The sequence below is a fragment of the Limanda limanda genome, chromosome 4, assembly GCF_963576545.1.
Source record: "Limanda limanda chromosome 4, fLimLim1.1, whole genome shotgun sequence".
NCBI lineage: Eukaryota > Metazoa > Chordata > Actinopteri > Pleuronectiformes > Pleuronectidae > Limanda > Limanda limanda.
The window spans coordinates 2092672-2116745 of record NC_083639.1 but is presented as its reverse complement, the minus strand read 5'-3'; the positions used below and the strand labels follow the sequence as shown (position 1 = coordinate 2116745).

At 41.5% G+C, this 24074-nt stretch overlaps 1 protein-coding gene across 1 annotated transcript in view; it reads left to right on the top strand.

The window, feature by feature from the left end:
• Window positions 1-6094: 6094 nt before the first annotated feature.
• tafa3a (TAFA chemokine like family member 3a) overlaps window positions 6095-24074 on the top strand; it is a 28385-nt gene continuing 10405 nt past the window's right edge. Inside the window, exon 1 of the mRNA XM_061070491.1 lies at window positions 6095-6206. Within this exon, the coding sequence (XP_060926474.1) occupies window positions 6095-6206 (112 nt within the window). The remainder of the gene's footprint in view (window positions 6207-24074) is intronic.

Here is a 24074-nt window from a genome sequence, read left to right as displayed (position 1 = left end):
GCTATGCAGAATTCCCTGAGAAGTTATAATCTTGTCAGTTAATCAGTCCTGCTCGGCTAAAACTGTCACCGCCCGGCTGCACGGTGCTCGTGTGTCACTCGCCATGGCAGTCGAGATGTGTGTTGTAGAAATGTGTTTCTTGTTTGCAGTTATCTGCAGGATTTCTTTGGGATTTGTTTGTAGAAAAACACACACATGGGGCAAATTCCATCACTTTATGGTAATGGCCACTGCCTCGATCCATTCATCGAAGGATTTAAGTGGCCTGCGTTTCCTCCCATGCTGTCCTCACAAGCCCTTTCCAACCGCATGTCTACTGCTGCTCACCTTCATCATTATTATTTGAAGACCGAAGGAAAAAAAGAACAAAGAATAAAAATGTACATGTCAGGCCATCTTCTCCATTCTTAGAATTTGAGAGTGTGGCTGGACTCTTGGTGCGGAACACCGTTCTTTAACAGAATAAATTATTGTTCCAACAGTCCCAGGTTCTGACAGAGAGGGACTTTGAAAGGGTGGTGCAGTGGGAAGTATGCCCCTGGATTGATCCCATTCTCAAATCCTCCATAGACCAGATTGTCTTCTTTTAGTTCGGCTTTCAGGGAGTGCAGGGACACAGCTTTTATGACCATAAAGTCCGCTGTCAGCGTTCATTTCACCAGTAAATGAGAAACCTCTGGTTTAGTAGCCAGAGAACAGCAGATCATCACTGAGACTCTTATATTTGTAATTTTACGTTGATGTTGTCATTTTCTCTGCAGCGATCATGGCTTCTCCACTAATTCAGCCAGTATACGAACAGCAGTTTCCCAACACTCCAGAATGGTGTCAAACTGTTTAATGTCAGTATGCTTGTGGTTTGTATGCAGATGCAATGACTGGAGGGGATATGATGTATACAAATACAGAAAAGCAAGGCCCAGGGGTCTATGAGTTAGCGCTCACACACTGAAATGAAAGAGTGTATTTGACATAATAAAGCAGTGACCCATTCAATGTAAAGAGAACATACTGTCTGATCTACCCACAGTGTTTATATGCTGCACATCTCCCAGCATGTCTGCTCTTGTTAGGAACACATCTCCTGATGTTAAGTGCATTTCTTTGACTCTAACCGGTAATTAATTTTATAAACCATCATGTGTTCATAACAAGGTCGTGGAACCAGTCCAACACTTGACCTTTTGAGAAATGTGCATAACAACAGGAGTGAGTCATTAATTCCATCTGTGAAATTATGCTTTATTGTGGAAAAGCTACTAATATCAACCAATGACTTAATTCTTGGTTTGTTTCACGTGTCTTTTGTGGTGATGACGAGAGGAGACATGACAGGCGGTGGCCCTGAAGTGCAAAACCACAGCGACCAATCAGAAAACACTATGGGATAATAAGAAAGTACAATGGGACATAGGAAAACAGGCAATTCCCAATTATTTGCAGTTGTGTTATTTGATATTTCATGTTTTGCACTCCATCGCAGACTCCTGCACCAATATAACAACATTTTGGATTTAAACCTGACAGACTTGAATCAGTGTTGTGAGAATTGAAAACACCATATGTGTCACTCAGCCATCCGGCTCATTGCGATGCCGCTTCACACTCAGCTTTTTTATTGAGTGTTTATTTGTTGTTGGCAAACCAGCGCACAGACTGGAGTCGCTTCCCTCTCATGGGCCTCTATGAAATACCAGTCTGGTCTGGTGTTTGGCTTCATATCAAACGGGTTTGAAAATGTTTGCACGAGTCCAAGCCGACATCTAAGCAGCACCTGTTTCTTGGGAAGCAGCTCAGTGAAGTAATTTGTCGTGTTCATACTTCATTTAGCTCTTGTGGTGTTCACAGTGCGGTCAGCCAAGTCTCCTGGAAGACAGAATTTAGTTTTCAAGTTCTTTTTAAACGCCGGAGGGAGGTGTCTGTGAGGGTCAGAGCTGCCAAATGTGAAGTACAGGTTTTCAGAACACGGAATTTAGAAAAAGGTCACGATTTTTGTTAAATATAGAAAAGTGTAAAAAAATACAGATTATTTATCGTACAAATTGTCGATGTATAAACATAATTTGTTTGATGCAGGGTTGATATGCAGACACAGTTACACAACATCAGGCCATTAACAGATTAGCAGTCCAAGTTGCCTGGGGGCCGGCTGCAGTATTCACAAGTCATTAACTCTGCCTCCTCCATGTTAGCAAATGGGACGGAGACCAAACTAAAAAGTCAGAGCACATGTTATTACATCTTTTAATAAACTATCACCCCAGCACAGACTCTGGTCCAAATGGCATCAGAAGCTCAAGATGTTTGCACCCAAATCCAGGATATTTTGGCTCAGGAGGAACCGTTGTCCATCCTTATAAACAGCCCAGACCTTACATGCACAGTTATATCGGTTGTATCTGTGTAATAAATCATCTTGATGTTAATTTATGAGCGTACACAAGTGGTTCACAGGTTGGAGAATATCTGTTATACCCAAACTGATGTGTATGTTTTCCTCCTGCATGGAAAAATCCGACTTAACCTCTGCCTAAGTGGGTTTGCTCTGATCGCGCCATTTCGTGATGAGCCACCTGCTCTCGGTGTCACATCCATCAGGTGGAATAATTTCCTGCTAACCAGCTCCAACAAGCCACCTGAACACAAGATGCAAATTGGATGCTAGAGTACATTTAAATCTAGTTTAGAATAAAACCAGGCTTCCTGCTGTCCGAACCACAAAGCTATAAACACTCACAGACGAACTGCTTGACATTTCATTTTCAACGAGCAGGGCAACGTGCACTCAAAGTCCAATTATTTCTCTCGAGTTTGGCTGTCAGAGAGATTTACTAGTTTTCTCTCGTCTTACTATCAGTAACTGCAAATAAGTAAAGATAAGACGGTGAACCAGGGCTGAAATATTTAATGTGGGTTTATAAGATGAACAGAAGTGGATCAAACTAAACTGAAAGCGAGATGGAACCATTGAGGACTTGCATTATAAATACTGAATTAGCAACACAGCTTGGTCTCTGCTTCTCAAAAGTGAAAATATTTCTTTAATCATGCAAGCGGTTCCTCTGATTGGGTGTTATGGGCGGTGTTTGTGGCTTATTGAACCAAGCTGCAGGGAGAGCAGGTGAAAATGAGTTATCTGGCTCTGTGGGTGTTATTTTCACCGGCCTGTCCCTGATGAACAAACTAAAAGATCAAATCAACCTCCTCCGTTACACTGGATGCTGCTGCTACTGATGCTCTTCTGTGACTTAATATCCTGCAGAAGTCAGACAAATTCAAACAAGACCTGTGGGTAACCAAGAGTTGAAGCCTATTTGAAGAAGGTTAAGATTGAGTCCATTAAAGGGCCCCAATATGTTAAAGCTACCTTGTAGTGTGTTGCATTCACTCTATTATCCAATGTATTCCAGTTATTTTTTTTATTTGAAACTTGCAGTGTGTACAACCATGTTTTCAAGCAGGAAACTTTATATCTAACCATGCATGGGCTTCTACATGTGTGTTGGCATCAGATACTGAACACTTCCCCAGTGGTTAAAAACTTACAAGGGTAGAACTGACATGAAAAAGCCTTTTGACTTTTGTTGGAATTCCCAACTTCTCTCAATGAGTATTAAGTCAATTATTTGACATCATGATTGTTAAAGTGTCAACATTTCAGAACTCTCAAAATGTTGCTTGGAAGTTCTTCTTGGAATCCTAGACTGTATATAAAGATGGATGACATGCCAGTTTCCTAAAACTGAGGTCAAAACTGCCACCTAATGGCTGGCTGCGGTATAGGTCCTAAATCCCTCCTCCATGTTAGCAAATAGGACATAAAACTTCACATGTCTTTTTTTAGGGTTTCTGTTATTTCAGGTAGTTTTATCAAGTGTTTATGATCCTGATTGATTTAATTTGTTTATTTGATGCCATTGTAAATGAGGTGAAACATAATTCATTGACCTGCGATTGGCTGAGCGTGTTTATCAGTGGGACCTCGATACCACGGCTGTGACGAGGCTCTCCACATATCACAGATGGCAGCACACATATCCAGGCTACTGTAGCTTCATCTTTGCACAGTGGGAAGAAGTGCAGATGCTCTAAATGTGAACTGCAGGCTTCAAATAGTCCCTTAAAAAATCGGTGGGTGATGTTACAGACACTGTGCCTATTTGTCTTCAGTCTGTGTTCCCAAAACATTCTGATTGTGTCAGCTGTCTGAGACTGCGGAGCGAGAGCCTCCCGCTAAGATCTCGCCCAGCTCTGGCTGTCAGTACAAAGGCAGGCGCAGCAAAACATTTCCCTCACATGTAAGCCTCTGCCAGATAAGCAAGAGTTGATCTCTGTGCATGAAACCAAGCATTTTTACTAATTTGAGTGGCGGCACTGGAACAGAGTTCAAAGCCGAGCTGTGATTTGTGACTGCTTCCACACCAGAGAGGAGGCCAGTGCCGTTGGCAGTGAGATGAGCCACTGATTGCATTGCTTGTTCCGCTCTCCACGGGCCCCTCAGATGGTGATGGAGAGAATTACCGAACAACAACCCTCTGAAAGTACAAGAAGATTACTGAGCGGCGCCTATTAAGACAGACCACACAAACGGCATTACTCACCTCCCAGGTAGTGCCATGACAGCAAGTGGGCGAGGGGAGACAGAGAGCGTAAACAGACTTCATTTGTTCTGTCTCCAAATCTAAATTGGTATTATAAATTGCAGTGTGTAGTGTGTATGTGAGGATGCAGCCAGATGCCTGCACAACACACACAGTGCATGCCATCATAATTACACATGAATGTGATATAACGCTTTGCTGACTCAGCATGCAGTAAATCACCTGTTTAATTTATGTTGGTAAAGAAAGCTCACACAGTGTGGATCTGTGGATGAGGTTGTGCATAAAGAGGCCTGTAGGGTGCAGTGAGGGTCCAAACCATATATCATGTATAATAATGGAGGAAACCTCTCCACTTTCTCACATGACTGTCCAGAAATTAAGCTGAAATATGTGGGTTGCGAGTGCTTCCCCCTTGTGGATTTGGAGTCTGTGTAGTAATGAGGGGGGGTTGGAGCTGCTGAAGCAAGGTTCCACCAATACACATATCAATCATGACGTTCACCCCATATTTATAGCATCAATTAACTCATTAAAACCAAACTTACTGGAAGAAGGACCTGAACAAAAATCTGTGTGACCAGAACCAAGTTACATTTGTTTGATCTATACTTCAGCCAGCCAATTGAGACATTTTGGTTTCACTTTACGGGAGCTGTCATGTCGTCCATCTTCATAAGCAGTATATGGTCAAGTCACATGAAATATGATATTGTGTTATGTTCTATGTTACGTTATTGAAATGTTGTAAGTGTCAGTGAAACTAAGTTGTTGAGCTAAAGGCTAACAAGCTAACCATTCATGAACATGAAAATACACAGTTGTGTCAGATCCCTGAACCTCTCTGTACTGTCCCCCCCCCATCAGGCATTTTGTTATTGGGATTTTTTTCATTATGTCATTGAGTAAATAAGAGGAGGGGAAGTAGGGAAGCCCTCAAAACTAAGGAGCTTTCAAACTGACAGCCATCGTCACGGACTTGTTAGTTTGGATGCTAACTCAGTTAAGACCAAAGCAATGGCCCTACTGGTACCAGTCTCATTACTTTGTGTAAACCATTGCTCCCATTTCTCCTTGTGGAGCAGTTAAACTCTGAGAATGGAGGTCGGGAGGAGGAGGTGGTGCAAAGATAATACGCTACCGGAGCTTTTTCTTTCTCCACCTGTTTCCTCAAATGTAAAAAATGCAGAGTTGACATGCTATTGTTCAGTTGCACACATTTGCAGATCGCAAGTCAAGTCGTCTATCTTTATATAAAACCACTAAAATAACTGGTTTTGGCAGATTACTCCCAAACACAGGCAGAGCGTCCAGTTAAAGCTCTGTGGATTTTTGCTTCTGCGATTCTAGGAGTTACTAATATTGACCAAGTCACAGCTCTGTGAGCTTGCTGGCCTCCGCCCGAATGAGCCAGCCTGCTCATCATTTTATGTAATGCAAAAATGGCTGATTATTTTTGTGTGTCTTGACTGTTTTGTTTTCTTTCTTCCAGAATGCGGAAGAGGGACCTGCAGAGCATGTGCAGAAGGGCGCTGCTGCTGACCATCTGTATGGTGTCTCTCTGGGGAGAACTGACCAGTGCATCGTCACACAGAAGTCACATAGGTACAACACAATGCATGTGTTTGTTTTGTTTTTCAGGGACGAAAAACTAAGCATTCAAAAACACACAAATATTCAATATCTGCTGCTTTTGGCGGATCAGCACCCCTTACTGTAGAAACTGAGGATTAACAAGAAGTTCTGATGTCAACTTCTTTTCTCTGTTATATTCATTACCCATGAAAAGTCAAAAAAGCTAATAGAGGAAATAGTTTTTAATGTTTTTATTTGAGCTTTTGTGCAGGAGGCAGCAGCAGCAGACTGAAATGCACAAGCAGGAAGAAATGTCATGGCCAACAATGTCTTTTTTAAAGAAAAGCGAACAAATACATGATTACAGATTGTCTGGCTTTATTCTTCACTGTGTGTCTTGCTGAACAGACTTAAACAGACACAGTTGAGGAGGACAGTGCATAGCTCCTTCAATTTCTCTGCTCTTTCTATTTTCTGCTTGTTGATTTTCCAGGGATTTGAACCATCAACCTCTCAGACGCTCACTGTAGTCAGACACACTGTCTCCTGTCAACTGCTTTGAGAGATGGAAAGATCAGCTCTTTAGCTCTTTATGCCTCTGAAAATAGCATGAGACATTTTAACAGCCGTTTTTCCATTGAACAATAAAGAAGGACAACATCACGTGTAGGATGTTGAGGATGGATTGACGCTGGAGGATAATCGGCCTGGTTTTCAGTCTAGTTTAACCTTCAAGACAGTTTATGGGCGTGTTAGCGGTTAAAGGCTGATGTGAGCAGATTATCTGATCCGGTAATGTGAGGTGTTCGCAGACATAATCTTAATGTCACCAACGGAAATCTCCCCAATTTCAAATCAAGAGTTTGATATGTACGTTTTATATTTGGAAAAACTTCTGTGGTATGAAAGGAACAGTGATTGGGCGAGTGAGCAGAAACCTGCAAAAGCCAAAGAGAGTGAGCTGCCCGGGAAAAGTCACCAACCAAATGTTGCCAACTTGAGTTTAGAATCAATTGAAAATAATGTTTTTTTCCCCCTTAATTATGATTTTTAGTACAAAACATTACACAAACAAGTTCCACCAGTAGATGAGGCCAGCAGACTGCCTCTGTGAATTTCACATTTGATCATGCAAGTTTCTCTGACTTCCCAAGTGTGTGGTCAAGTTTTTTCACCGACTTGATCCTGAAAACACTGGTTCATCAATCCCAGTGTCACCACTGTGTAGCCACATTCACCCCACTGGCTCCTTAAAGAGAAACTGAAATAATTGCTGAGTTTTCTGGCTCCCTCTGCTCAGCGGCAAGGTAATGATGCACTGTAAGCCTTTGTTTCGTGCACATGGGAATGCAACAATTTAACAGTCGTGCAAGTCAAGCATCACGGGGAAGGAAGTAATACCAGTACAGCAAGTGTGTGCATGCATCTTCATGTGTGTGTGTGTGTGGCAGAGAACAAGACCTTTCAAAGTGATTTCCCTCAATGGAGAGATGGCCTGATCCCTGGGCGTCACGGCAGAAACTGTGACTTCACATTGAAATAATGAGCCTTATTCCTCTGGAGGAGAAACCGCACAGGATGGTTGGAGAGAGGCATCTCCATGTTGGACGAAAACAAAAAAGAATAAATACGACCAGCAAAAGACTTTGATAGAGCATAAAACCCCACAACCATGGCGAGACAGAATCGCACGGGAGAGGATTCACATTGTGACGAACAGGAAGGGTCAGTGCACGTTTCCATTCAAGTCAGAGGTGGAGGAAGCAGTTAACTCTTTCTAAGTGTGAGCTGACTTCACCAGAGATAATTATAATATATTGTTAAAAGCAAACTCTTTTATTTTATTTCTATTTTTCCCAAATTCACTTAAATAAAACTCAAAACAGTCAGGATGCAGAATAAAGTGTCTGTTTGCTGGTGTTTGTGTGTCCAACATTACACTGCACAAAGAAACTGAGGAGCTGCTCACGACATATATTATACATTGGTTTATATTATTCTGTGAAGTTGGTATTTTATGGAATTGGGACTGGGTTAGTTAGAAGGATTATGCAAAAACTTCTGGATGATCACAGTGAAAGTTGTTGGAAAGATGTGATTTGGATCAGGAAAGAACCATTACATTTTGTGAATGTTGAAGCTTTGCAAAATATGAAGTTTGTCAATATTTTCCTTGATTTCTCAGAGAATAATGCATGGATCCTGACCAAAAATATGTATGAGTGTATGTGATGTGGTGCATATCCAAATAGAAATAAAGATCTAGTGAATGTAAATGTGTTTTCATAAGGGACTTATGGGCCTTGGCTGAGGTTCGAGTGTTTGCATAAGAATTGATTTTGGAAACTCCAGCAATCAAATGAGTGTAATTCATACTTTTGTTCATGTTTGGCATTTTCTACACTCTACATCCTTCAAAGAGAATCTCCTGGTTTAATTTCCACCTTCTGATTTAATCAATACATTTAATATTTACTGAATGTATTTGATGGTTGCACTGTAGACTGACAGTAGAGGAGTAAATCCCACTTGTTTGACTGCAAACATGTCGGATAAACCTTCTAATCTTCCGGCTAACATCACTCTCTCTTTGCTTTTGCATTTGTCCCACTCCTGTGGTTTGTGCGCTTATTCCAGTGATTTATTAGGGGCGAGGGTGGGAGAGAGAGAGAGGGGGCTAGCAGAAGTAGCCGGGCCTCGTTCTCCCCGGGCTGCACTGACACTTAGGTAATCACGCAGCCTGTCCCTGAGCTACGGAGGTCAAGCCAAGGTGGACCCAATAAACAAACCTCTTTAGCCCTTCTGTTTATTGAGGTGGGGGCTTCACCGGAGCAATTGAACCTTTCACCGGAGCCCGGCTGGAGCTCGGCGGGCTCGCGGCACGCACACATAACCTCCTGCAATAAGACCACCGCATCCCCCGGAGCACCATCTACATTCATTAGCTAGTCATGAAAGAGTGGAGAGGGAGAGTGGGGGTGCGGGAGGAGAGTGGAGAGGGAGAGCGTGATTACAGGGAAACCTTTTGGCTGGGCGATTTGTCGTGGAGCCGGCGACAGGATTTGGACTGATGACGTGACCGGGTCAGATCCGAGCCTCATTACTCAGCTCTTCACACACTCGGACACTTTTGTTTTCTCCGCAGTAACTCACTTTGTCTCATTTAAAAAGAAGCAACAAAAAAACAGAACAGCAATCAAGCTCTGTGCGGTTTGTTGGTCAGCGTCTGCGAGGGCAAACGTGGTCGAGAGGAAAACAGGCATGAAAAACCCGACTCCCACTGAGGTTGTGTGACGCAACGTGGCAGCAGCAGCAGCAGCAGCAGCAGCAGCAGCAGCGGTCCTCTTGATATAGAATTGCTCTGAGCCGTGCCATTTACAGGTCATAAACTCGGTTACTTTTTTAAATATAAGGTATTTAGCCGCACGGCTCGTGGATAGCTCACAAATTCAGTCAGCACAGGGTTTAAATCAAGGTCCTGTTCTATATTCACACACACACGAGGGGCCATGCTGCCTTATTAATAAGATGAAACTGTGCAGTGGCTCTCATTTGAATTCAGGGGGAATATTTCCATATTTGCTTATGGTGGAGACTTTCTAAAAACTGTGTGATGCACTCTAATGGCTCATTCTCAAGCTGATTTTCATGCTTCAGGGGATTTTTTTCTATTCTATGTAAATTGGCTCTACCTTTTTTTTTATTTTTTATTTGACTCTTTGTCTCCAGTGTTTCACATTAGGATTCTCCAGAGCACAAATTAATGGCAGAATCCAAAAGAAACCCCCCCCCCCCCCTCCCTGCTGTCACAGTCAGGTTAATTTTTGGAAAGGATATTTTAGGATGTGTAACATTACAAAACATTGCAGAAGAAAATATACTGACTATGGGAATTAGAAATGTTTCCCTATGGCAAAATGGAGGAAAGAATAAACGACTGAATCAGGTCAGGAGCTTTTCATGCTGAGGGACACTGTTAGTTGACCAGTGGAGTTTAGGGAGTCACTGGTCACTGGGCAAATCTCTCAAAGATCAGACGGCATTACCAGTTTCAATTATCTTTCGGCTTTGCGAGGATGCTGGGAGTATGGGTGCTTGTCAATTAGAATAATATGATTAGTCAACTATAAATATTATCTGTCCAACTTTGAACAGCTCTGAAGTAGATTGAGTTACTTTGTTCTGAACAATGGAATTTAACTTTGTTCAATAGTAAAGAAATATAAAAAATGTATTACTATGATTCTCTTCTACTTTTCTCCTCATTCATATTTTCTATGGAGCCTCAAGACTATCAAAATAACGGGAAAGTAACATGGAAAATCGAATGTGTGTGTTGAATAATTAAAATGGAGAGAAATAATGAAGACAAATAGAGGTTTGGACTTGCTATTAATCAAATATCTTTGGTATTAATATCTCCAACTTACTCACTGCCAACATTATGAGGGTAATTATGTGTTAAGTTTGTTAAGTCACTGTAGGAATTTTTTAATAGTGACCTGCCAAGACTGCAGATGAAAGACAGATAGATATCTCAAAGATGGCCCCCACTCACTTGAATAAACTTGCACTCTCAGTTAATAAGCCAAAAAGTTTTGGGGCTTCCTGAGTCTGTAGATTTATGTTTCTGCTGCATATTAATTCCCAGTCCGCCTTTAAACTTTACATTCTGACAATATAGTGCAGATAAAATAATGCTTTCTCAGGCACTGAGAATGAAATAACAAACATAAGACAAATGAAAAACATTCAAACATTAAAGTTTCATGAAAGATAATAATGACCATATCTTACAAACGCCTCTTTTTGTGTATTTTCTGTTTTAGTTTTTGTTCCAGCACTTCGAGCCACAGCAGATTGAGTGTCGATGCCATTGCCAGCTCACTGAATACATCCATGCTCAAGACATGCAGGGACACAGCCACCTCCTTATTACATCAGCATGAGGAAGAATAGAAAAGTGGTGACAAAAAAGGGAAATATTGGACGGGAAAATAGGTGATATAGATAAATAATTATATAAACTAAGACCAAAAAACAGAAGGAAATACAGAGTGCATGAAAGAGGTACAGAAAAGTACCAGAAATTAAATATTGTTTGATAAGTGGTCAAGGAAAAGGAAAACATATTGTAACTCCCTATTTTGTTTCACTCTGAAATAAAATAAATAAATAAACTTTAATAAGCACGAATCAGAAAATAACCTCAAGTCCCTGATTGGGAACAGACCGTTGGCTTTCACAGGCTTCGTATCACAGGTCCGTTAACGCCTCTGTTGTCAGTCGCACGACAATTCAAATGACATCACATTTTGCTCCGAACCAACTGGACTCACACTCCGTGCATGTTCTGCCTCATTGTTTTCCATCAGCAGCTCCACTACACGTGTTCCTCAGGTTTACTGGCCCACGAGGAGCGGCCTCTAATGCCATACATATTGTATCTGGGTCTCTCTTGTTGTGTGATAGAGCACATCAGCCGGCCCACTTCACACGGCAGGTCAGCGTGGACCCCTTGCCCAGGGATAGCATGACATTATACAGAACTGCGACAGAGCAGGTCACCCCCCCCAGCCCAAGGATGCTGCTGCAGAGCACTCGCCCTGACATTTGGAGAGCAGGTGGACGACACTGTGGTGGAGGGAGATAGCGAGAGGAGAGGGAGATTGAGATAGAGATGCCGGGCTGTTTGAGATGCACTGGGGGGATGACAGGGGTCAGCTCGCCCCATCTCCCGGTGGCAGCTACTGAGATTAGAAAACCATCAAATGTCCCCTGCTATCCACATCTGAATGGCAGCTGTATAGATGAGCCTGGAGTGGCTGCGTGTGGCCTTGCTTGTTTCCTCTGTGTCTGCGGCGGTGCAGCCAACAGAGGGGAGCAGCGGGACAGGGGGGGGTACTGTGGAATACCAATAGCTTAACTTTATTCACATGCTCCGAGGTATTGTATCATATGGGTAATGTCATTGTGATAAAAACAAAGCACTCTTTATATTTCAACTACCACACAGAGGTTTGAGAGGAAAAACAACAGTTTCATACAACTTCGTTTTTCATTGTTATTATATTTTATTTGTTTAATTTCACCTTACAGGGAAATTGCAATGAACAATTATCATATGTGCATATTCATAAATTTATTCATTTGAAACATGGTCATTTTACATCAACATAAACACACAAAACAGTATTACACATTGTTAAAAATCAACTTGTTGATATGACGATAAATGAAAATGGAAACTAACATATATAGAACAAAATAAGTCAAATAAATACATAAATAAATACAAACATGTTCCATGTACTACCTGTCTTGTTTGCACCTGAAAAATGTAGGATTAGAAGAAAAAAAAATCAAGGATGAAACCTTTTCCCATTGTTTCATCGTTCTAAGGCATCAGGTACACTGATTAAAATTATCAAATCGCTAGCATGTAGGGATTCAATTTTTTTCTCTCTCACAATCATGAGAAAGAGGAAGACGTAAACAGGAGTTTCACAAGCCCCCTTGAAGGACAAGGTTATTGGAAATAAAAAATAATATATTTCCCCAAATAGTGGTTTGTCCCCAGACTGACTTCTTCCTTTAACTTTGACCAAACCTACATGAGCTCACCTCTTCGTGAGGGTTCAAGCGGCACCTGTAGGAATCTGTTCTGCACATTAATGACATTGTGGGCTGAAGAAAGGGTCTAGATGACCATGTGCTGCCTGTATATGTGATCGCCGTGGCAACAGGGGCATGAAGGGGATGTGAACCTCTATCTTGAAGAGTGAATCCATCTCTGAAGTATCTGACCAGGAGAGGGCAGCAGCCAAGATACTGCAGAGAACACTCCAACTCTCAGGCCTTTGTTATAGAACAAGAGCTTGATTCAACACAGACACACCACCTCCCTTGTAGGGGTGAGAGGAAAATGTTTATTTTCACACAAGCAAGCTCCACCATCAAAAGACGTTCCTCTGGTGGCGTCCCCCATCACCCTTCAGAACGGGTTCACTCCACAGCCTCCTCTAGCTCGATATGAGTGTCGTTTCTTCCTTGATTTTCCGACAGTAGGCTGATGTTGCTGTTATTTACCGTTTCGAGACCTTCCTGCAATTTTTAACAGCCCCCCCCCCCCAGTTGCTTTTTCCTGACGCCAGGCCCGGGGTGTGTGTCTGTGTCTTTCCTTGAGTTCTCGTCTTCCACCAGAGTCCTGAGAGTTTGAGTATCAAGCTCTTCCTCTTCAAATGTTGTACCTTACAATTACCACAGGACAACTTTAAACTTCACCTCCAACATATATTTTATTTGTATGTATAAATGTTTACATACATGACCAAAATGCTTGTTCCTTTGCGTCCGCGTAAAAAATGTTTCTACAAAAACTTTACCAAAGGTGCAACTTATGAATAAACAACACTTTTCTTAATCTCTTCCCTACATAACAGTCAGTACACATCTGATCAGTGCAAACACTGACTGGGACGTCAGCTCAGAGTAGAAATCGGTGTTTCACCGCCACCGCAGATAGGAACCAACACTTTCAGAATCAGATATGCCGGCAGTCGTCTATCTCCATCCCCTCTCCAATTACAGCTCAGATGTAAACCCATTATCCCTCGCCACATTATGAGTTACCTCTAGCGATTCCGAAACTCAAAAGAAATGAGGATTTTTGGGGTTTTGATAGAAATCGGAGGAGCGCCTGGTGATAACGATTAGAGCTGATGAATGCAATTAGTGGAGAAGTGCTAACAGCATGGCGGTAATTGGGTCTTACAAACTGAAAGCCTGCCCTTACCCGGCAATTAGAGCAACCTGCTTTAAAGTTAGTCAATTGTATTGCTGTTAATGGCCCATGCTCGGGTGCAGCTCAGCGTGAGGAGGTTCTGTCTCCTCTCGAATCGGCCGCGGCTCAGATTTTCTGTGCTCGGCTGAAGAATTTGAATGCGTTGAGGAATTTCAGATCTGATTTATTAGTTAACGCCGGTGATTCACCGCTCCACAGACTGTGTTGTGTACGAGGCTGTGTGATGCACGCTGATGCATTACATTAAGTTTGAAATTAGTGACGTTACAGTTTATCTACAGTGACACTGTTCGGCTTTCAAACATATTTTTTTCTGGTATTGTCGCGGAATACACAGCAAAGGAGAGTGAAGCGTCGTTCACTCTGACACAGTTTGTAAATTTTTAATCACATGACTTAATGGTTTGGCACCTTCAGTATTTCCTTCTACAGGATAAAAGATGTCGCATGTAGGAAATCGGACATGTGTGAGACGGGTAATTTAAATTAATGAGCTCACAGCTCACTGCTCTGTGATCACCTGCATTGTACATTCACTTTATACAGTTTCTTCATGAGCAGATACAATTAATTTGATCTCTTTGGTGATTCGACTACAAGTAACACTAATGTATATTCTATTTCTGATCGAGTGCTTAATTTGAATTCCATATTGTTCTTTGATAGATAGCTCTGGATTGAGATTCTATTTTTGGTAATTTTGGCAGTTTGAATTTGCCTACATGCAAAGTTTCACCACATTAACAATGAAATTTACTATTCAACAGTTACATTTAGATTCAAAATATAGATTTAACATTTATATTAAACACAATAGATTTAGCGTCATTTCATAATTTTTACAAGAAGAGTAAACATGTTCACATATATGGTAAAAACACTCCATAGCCAGGGAGGTTTTGGTTCTAATATAAACAAGGGCAGACAGAATTTAAAGAAATCTGAGACGTGTTAGCGTAACATCAGCTCTCATCTGACCACGGCCGACATGTTGGGACTGATATCAGAGACATCAGATATCTGAGCCAAGACACTGTTTTCCAGTCGTCGTACACTGTTCAACCGTTCCACACCAGTCGAACGATTCTCCACACAAAACACAAACACATTTTGGCTCATGCCTATTAACAGCTATCTGCATACGAACGCAGATAAATTAAAACGCTATTAGCCGATGCACTCTGGTCACTGTGTCCCACCTCTTCTCTACACGGACCCTTTACCTGCAGGGTCTATTCAGACGTGACTGATCGAGCTACTATTAGAAACCAGGGCCCAAAATCTTGTTCCTTACACACACTGTCAATAGAGATATGTGAGGACCACAGAATGGAGACAGTCAGAGAACACAGGATTTAAATTCATTGAAATCTCAAGGAAAGTGTATTTGAACTTAAATAACATACATATAACCACAATCTTCTCTATCTACCACATCCTGTCCAACATCGGCATTTTCATATGAAGCAGGGGAAAAAAGAGGAACTGGATCCAAAATGATTGTCTGAGAAATCTGAATCTGAACTGCTGCTTCAAAGAGCAGCGACCACCTGCTGAGTTTATCCACAGTTCAACCTCTTAGTTTCACAAGGTGAGATGATGGTTGATCAATCGCAGATCAGCTCTTAGAACATAAATAAACTCTCAAAGTAAGCGCCTGTAGTCGAGTTATGATGGGTCAGTTCGTTTATAGAGTGCACAGATATATTTAAATAAAAAGAAAGCGTCATTAATAGAGAAGTTGAGCCCAGAATAATTAATTTCGGGGACAAGCTGTGACACTTGCATCATTATCACCCTTTCATTTGATAAAGCAAACTTGTTATCCAGCAGCTATTTTAACATCCCACAGACATGGAGCAATATAAGTGTTAAGTCAGAGTCGTGCCTTTCGAATGTAAATCCTACAATCACTGAATCACTAACCCTTTACCTGAGGGAAACACTTTCCTCACCACCTCCAGTAACTGGGAACTTTTTCCTTCTGCCCTTTGGTGCTGAGCAACATACAGTTTATTTTAGAGGTTTGTAGCTGGGAGCAGACGCCTGCTGGCACAAATAAACCCTATAAGAGCAGCTAAGAGATGCTAAAATGTTCCAGAGCTCTGTAGTTACTGGCAACTTTTTTTTCATTCTGTAAGGGATGTAATTTGATCCCTTGTTATTATAAAAATAAACTATAATCATAGCTGCTTCATCCATCCAGCATCTTTACCAGAGAGACTCTAAGCAGCTATCAGACTCAAACCCAGATCCCTCTGATAACAGGGACAACCACTGTTCCACCTCGCCATTGCATTTGATCCGTAGTTATTCTAAAAGCATGAATCATAGCTTTTTCATCCATCCATCGTTTCAACTTTTCTTTTGAGGCTTGCAGAGGAGCTGGAGCTAATCCCTGCGGACGGGTCACAATTTCTGTCACGCACTTAAACAAACAAGCCTCCACAATCTCATTCACAGCTATGGGCAATGTAGAGTCTCCAATTAACCCTATGTGTGTGTATTTAGGCCCTGGGAGGAAGCTGGAGAGATCCCACGTAGACACAGAATAAACATGCAAACTCCACACAGAAAGATATGTCAGGTCCTTTCCTTTGCCTCACTAGACCCTAGACACGTGCACATAAGGAGAACCTGCAAGAGCCTTTACATATCGTTCATCTATGATGTTATCTTCAGTTATATAAAGTCTAATCAAAAGACCAATACTCTCCAACTTGCTCTCATTAATTTTGATCAGCTGAAATTCAACTCACTCTTCTCCTTCTGGGGGCCGGTTGCCGGCGCTCAGCTGCCATTAACACCAGTGAAGCTTCCCAGCAGCTTGACATCTGTCTCCACACCGGAACACAGTATTATTTCAAGATGCCTTAGAACACGTCAGGAAAGTTTAATGTCCTCTCTAAACACTAATTCCCTGTACTTACTACTACAGATTTGTAGCCCCCAAATCGTAAATTGAACACATTTGCTTTAACAGCTGTCCCCTGAAACCTCTTTTCAATGCAGTTTGATAATTTAAATCCTGACAGACATTTATGAGTGCTCATCTGTAGTCGGGCGACGTCGGCTAAGGAAGTCGGAGAGAAACTCGTCAGCCGCTCAGCCTTGGGTGTAGTTTCCTCTTTTCTTTTTAAAGTAATGCTTGGCTATGGCCTGATAGTTATTCACTAGAGGCTGGATACTGACTGAATCAAGTGAAATATAAGCTTCTAAAATGCAGTCTATCAATTGCTTGCCTCCATCTTGCGGCTGCGCTCCGTGATTTCCTGCCTTCTGGCTCACATCTCCCCGCGAATAAAGTGCGGCCCATATCGGACCATAAAAACAGCAGCCGAGGCTCAGCATCAAGTTTATGTGAATGGACTGGAGCATAAAATGTAATGGGTGGAACCATTGGAGTTCCTCTGAAATGGCTTTTTTAAAAGGTTTGTCGACATATTTTTCAGCAAGATGGTCTATTAAAGTGAGGAACATATATATTGAGCTGTCAGTGGGTGGACAGGTCAGATGCTCCTTTAATAGTGTCCTCAGGCGGTCGGGGGTGCAACGGGGGATCAGTGCCGGTGGCTGCTTCGCCACTAATGAGATAATATTGTTTTCTAGAGCAAGGTTTGATTCAGAAGGTTAAATACACCTCTCAGTTAGCAGCGTTGTTAATGTAGTTACATGACGGCTTGATTTAGAGGACGGTGATTTCTGTTCTTCAGCTTTGAGTGAATTTAAGCGAAGAGTTCTTCTTATTTTTCCAGACTCTTCCATTTTTGCTCCACTTCTGACACACTCTGTCGTCTCCTCCTCCTCCTAATGAAGACGGATCAGTCCGCCGCACAGATCATTGTGGCTCTGTCATTGTCACAGAATCATACAGTTTAAGTGGGGACCCTCATGCCCCCTCTAAGTTTAACCAATCCTCTTTTTCATGACACGGTGGCTGTCAGTCAACTCCAAGAGGCATCAGTGGGATCTGCCCGAGATGAAAAACATTGGGAATCCAGTTGGCGAGCGGAGATGTCAGCCGTTTAGAGCAGACATGACATCCACTTGACAGATAACCCACATGTGTGCATGTCAGATGAGAAGCCCGAGACAGGAGAAGAGGATCTCTAGTTCCTGCCTGCCTCTGTGGAGCCCAACACAGACGTGGTGCAGCTCGACAGTGACAACGCTTTTAGAAAATCCAGTTTCAGATGTGTTCTACTGTTCTGAACGTTATCCTAAAACACTGCAAAGCAAAGTTTAAAGGTTCAGTGCAAACGATTAAGGTGAAAGGGATCTATTGGCAGAAATTCACAAGTGTGTTTCACCCAAACTCTATGAATTGTTGTTGTCCTTACCCTCGAATAGGCCCTTTTTAAATACTTTATATTTACATCAGAGTGGGTCCTCTCTATGGAAGCCACCATGTTTTTTACAGAGTTTTTATGACTTGGAAGATGAGGGGTGATCAGCTGCTACATGCAACTGCACCACTAGATGCCACTAAATTATACACACTGACCCTTTAAAGCATTTAACCCAAAGTGAATAAAATTAAAAACTTACTTAAAGGAGAAGAGTCTTGTCTATATATGTGAAAAACTGATTATTTGTCCAGTTAAAGCCAATTCAAAACGTTCCGTTGAGCCTTGTTGAGTTTGCAGCCACTGTGGATGTACATTTGCATGGGGAAATACATTTGTCGCAGCTGCATTGCTACAGAGATAATGTTTCTATATCTGCTTTAACCACAATCCATATCAAAGACCGAGCTGAGCACCAAAGGTGACCAGGTCTTTTCTGTCAGGGCTTTAGAACAATGTCCCAGAGGAAACCCGTCCTCTAAACTCCTTATCCTCCTTTACATCTCTGGAAAAGACACATTTTTGTCAGTGTGCTCACTTACTTCTGACTTACCATCTATTTCATTCGGTATATATTTAATTTAATCTTGTTTTTACTCTTTTCTCATCTGTAACTTTATTTATTTTTGTACTTGGGCTCTCATTCTGTGTGATCTTCGAACTGTATTATTTATTTTTCTTGTAAAGCACCGTGTAACTGTGTTTTGAAAGGAGCTGTAGAAATACATGAAGTTTACTATTATACCAAACAAATCAGCAAATCCTCAGCAAGCATCAGCAAGTCGGGGTTTTGTTGTCCATGGAATCTGTTCATGACATTTTCACAGTTGTGTTTACGACTCGAAGCTTGGAGTTAGTGCTTGGGAAAGGATTTTCACCTTGGTTAAATATTGTATCTGGAACCAGGAGCTGGAACCCATTGGTATTTCTTTTGTTCTAAGACCATGACCTTTCCCGAACATCACAGATTTATTTTTTATTCATATAAACGCCGTCATGCTTATATTCGGTTTACAACAAAATGCACTTTGTGAATCCATGATGTGGAACGAGCCACTATCAGGAATGTGATGTGCTTGGATATGTTCTTGTGAGCTTGACAAAAACAACACATGGACCTGCTCCTCCAAACATTTATCCATGGTACTGCTTTTTATCCTCTCCCTAACATGATGTATTATTTTTATCAGGTGAAATAATGTTTGTGATGCTTCTGCATCATCTAACATTGTTGTTTGGCCTTTATAAATATTTTCTGTTTTATTGATGTTGATGTATGAGCAACACAACGGCTTAGAACAGTTTGTTCCAGTCTTTAAATTGTTCCTAATATTTTCCTTGCTGGTGCAGAGATATTATAGACCGTTGTTTTCTCAACCAAATATTACTCTGGTCCTGAAATGTATCCCAGTTCAAGTTTTAAGTCAAGTTCAGTAAAATAAATGCTGATTCTCCAGTTTAGGGAAATGGCTGCTGTAACACTCCGAGGTTCAATTAATCTTTCCCCACTTGCCAATATTTTTGGTACAATCAGATAAAACTCTGAAACTGCAATACAGCAGCCAAATTAAATTGCTGTCTATGTGTGACATCAATCCTTTTGAGTCTTTGCCCAGTACTTTCTGATTAGGTATCTGATAAAAAAGGGCCTATTATTATCATTTTTATTATGAATACTTGTACAGTGCCCGTACTAAACCTGCCTGTTCGGCCTGGGGTGATGCTATGGTTGCAGCTTTCTTTCTGAAACTGTAGAAGGGACTTGCAGTTATTAAGCTGCGGCAAATAAAGACCGACTGCAGGACCACTGCTGCACAAAAAACTGTTCACATGTTGTCTCAGAGTTCAGTGGAGCTCGACTCAGAAACGCTGAACCTCAACTTTGAGAATCAGCTGTTATTGATGTGGTTTTAAATGTGCCGTCGGGAACACTCTGTTGTCATGATCGTTAACGACAGATCTGATGATAAGTCCTGGCCGCCGCTACAATGCTGTGGTGGCCTGTTTATTCAAAGGAGGAGCAGTGTTGTTTAACCCAACACTTCTTCTCCTCAAACCCTTCAACAACACACGTGTCAGGTGTGAAGCCGATCAGATGAGCTGCTCTCAAGATGTGCGAGCCACAGACAGACAGAGAATTATTAATGTTTAATATTAGATAAATCCTGCCACAGCAGTCACTTGGAAATGAGATGCAGACGATCGGATGATTGAATTAAATATAGAACTCTTTATAAGATAACAAGCACGTTTTGAACCGGCGCTGCACAAATTGGAGAAAAGTTGCAAATAAGAAAGACGATGAAGGGTTTTTTTCCTTTTTATTTTTTTTAAACCTTATAACTGATATTTCATCATTTGTTTTGTGAATAACTTCACACCAACAAACAAACAAGTACTAATTTCAGAGGTGGACAATGTAAGACTAACAGTTGCAGCTTTAATTAGCCACCTTTTTCGTCATGGTGATACTGTCTCATTTTGAGATGTGACTAAAAAAAATGTGTGGAGAAGGTTTCTGGATCTGAATAAATGAAAGTGTATGTAGTGATAGATGTAAAAAAAAAAATGTAGAGAGAGAGCTGACTTCTTAACTTATTTTGGATGCGGCAGTGTTAAGATGAGATGATAAAAAAAGCAGACTCTCTCACACTCAGACAGACAGAGAAACCATATGAGCCGAAATGAGAAAAAAAATACTATAATGGCTCCATGATGTGTCTGAACATTTCTTATTACATTTTTAGTGACTGTCTTGAGAATGAGTAACCGTGTCAAAACAACACTTTCTTCGCTGAGGGCTTTGAGTGTGAGCGTGTCTCTTTTTTGGGCCTGTGCTGCTGCTGCTGCTGTCCCTGGATTTAATAACTTCAGTAGCCTTTCACTTATAAGGCTGTATGATTCCTTGAGGGACTCCAATTGATCAGTCAGTGGTGGGCTCTAACGTCGTGGCAGTCAGATGAATGGCACTGACATGGACTTCATCTAAACCACTAAAGCATACACTCGGGGATTGTGAGAGCCCACTCATCTGTTTCTGTATTCCTGCTCTCTGAGGACTGGAGTCAGGGAGTCAAAGATTAAAAAGAGAAAGCTGGTGTATGAGGACAAAAAGACTGATGAGCAAACAATATACGCACTTTATTTTGGTAATTGAAAGGCTCCAATTCGTCGGCTTGATTGTCGAGTACTGAACCTCTGAATGTAGTACTGGAAGTAATTCCTCAGGGGGATATTCCAGTATTTATCAAACAAAGTGAGATGCTCATATGTTTTTCCAACATGACTTTGGCTCACCGCTTCTCCTGTATACATTTCAGTTCAAACAGGAACACTGGCAAGAACAACAAAGAAAGGAGGGAGGGGACGATAACAAGAATCCTACAGCTTTCTAGAAATCTTCAACATATTTCAACATAAATGCTCCAGGTAGTTCTCCACACTTAATGACAAAACACATTGTTTGTCATTTCTTAAATGAATCCATAGTAAACAGTTGTATCAGTATCTGACAGAAAGTAGTCCCCTGGAAGCTTCTGTCGCTTTTTTAGCAAACTGCTCAATATACAGTCACACAAAATGGACTGTTTGTGAAGATGACAACATGACAGCTGCTCAACAATACACCTCCATTTAATGGTTGGGATTATAGACCAAAGTACAGCTTAAATATATCTTTCTCAAAGATGCTTTCTGTCATTTTAGTGTTAAGTGTTAATATTTGGGATAAGTTTGGTTTTAATAAATTATCAGATGCAATACAAATGTGATGAAATGTCATGATTGACAATTGGTCAATTGACAATAGTCAATGCAAAATGGCGGCACGTGTTTCTGGGATGTTTTGGCTTCCTTTTTGTACGGCAACTCATCATTCGATCTGTTTTGGTCTCCACCGCCTCCTGAAGAAAATATCTAGCTCTCCGGTCTCTAAATGATTCACCATGTTCACCAGCTACTCACTGTTTGTGTCCCTCTGCTGTTTGCTGCTGGCCTTCCAGTCGGTTTATCAGTGTTTTCTTTGAAATCGCTGATTAAAGCTGAAAGGATGAATCAAAACAGAAGTAAACAAGAAGAGTAATGCTCAGCAGAGCAGGGTGATGATTCTCTGAGGGCTCGTCATGACCAGCAACTCCTGTCCCGTTACACTCTGTCATTTCCCTCATTGCTGGGTTGTTTAAAACTATTGGAAATCCATAGACGGTTTATTCTCCTTTCTCTTTGTTTGTGTTGCACGATTCCGCTTCTTCCTTAATTCCTAAACCGAGCCGTTGAATAAAATGCAATCCTGACCAATATTCATAAAAGAGAAAATGATGAGAACAACATCCATGTTGATAAATACTGATTTCCCTGTGGACCGGGCTCCAGCCTCCGTCTCGCTCAGACACAGGCTTATTTCTGGGGTCTTGCTGGGCCTGATTGTCAGCTCAGCAGGTTTACAGCTGGGTGGAAATGAGTCAGGCTTTTCTGAATACGCTAATCCAATTAAACGCCGCTCTTGTGAGAGTTCTCTTCATGTTTCTCACCAGGAAAAGTAATGAATGTTTCATAAACCAATACCTCTGTGCGTCTCTGGTGTGTTTGCTGCCACATTAAAAAGATTTCAGTTATTTTTTTTATTTTTATTCACGGTGGCCATTTTAATTGTTCTAGCTGGATCTATTTTTAATGGACCAGTCGACATTTCCTTTGACTGAGTGTTATGGCTGTGTGAAGCTGGCAGCTGTGATCTTTAGCACCTCATGCTCAGTTTTACCTGGGAAATATGCTGCAGTAAGCCTGTGTTCAGCATCCAGAGGCTTTGTGACTCATTGAAATGGGTTATCGCTAGCTGGAGAAAACAGTGTAATTTGAATCATTACTAATTAATCAGGTTTCTCTATTGAATGGCCTAAAACCTCAGTTTTTATTGGATGTTGCTGTATCTTTAGTCTGGGCCTGTGGCCACGACGTGACTCTGCTTTCCCTGGTTTCATCTTCCCCTGCATCTGCTGACTGTAAAACGGACGACTTGCAAGAACGCTGTGTGAGCCCTGAGACTGAAACAGAAAAGAAAAAAAAACCACACTCACTGTATGTTTTGCTCTGTGTCCTTCTGCGGTGAGAGCGCACAGAGGCAGGACTTGTTGCCTCATGCCTCAGTGGATAAGGGAAGTTTGTTTCCTGTCAAGGACGATACGCCGGCTCATGTCAACAAAGTGGCCGAGAGATAACATTTGACGTGACGTTAATTCGTCTGAACATCTTTAGGCGCTCAGCTCGCTTGGCTACGATTGGTCTGTGTCAAGTGCGCTTGTTTGATCTTTGCACTTGATTAGTTCTCTTTTAGAAGTGACTCGCTGTAAATTGTAAGTGGTGGGATTATTAAAGCGTTAAGCTGTAATGGGCTTCTGTAATTATGTTTTTTTTTTACGTCCATACAATCTCGGCTCCCTCAGCGAGTGGGAGGATGTGCAGAAGTCTGCAGCTGATCTTATCTGTGACTCTCTGTTAACTGAATTCTCTCTGTGTTTCAGCTATTCCTTTAAACATCCACCTGTTTCTGTTGCTCTGATGTCAGTCAACCAAGTTCAAATTAACCATGAGGCGTTTTTATCCTGATACTACCCTGGCTGATGCTCTGTAACAGGTCATTGAACATGTGACTCCCGACTGTGAGGTGTTCTCTTATTTCTTTATTAGTTTTTGTCCACGAAGCACCTTGGAGGAAACTCTTATATCTATTATCGTATTCTCCTTTTTATC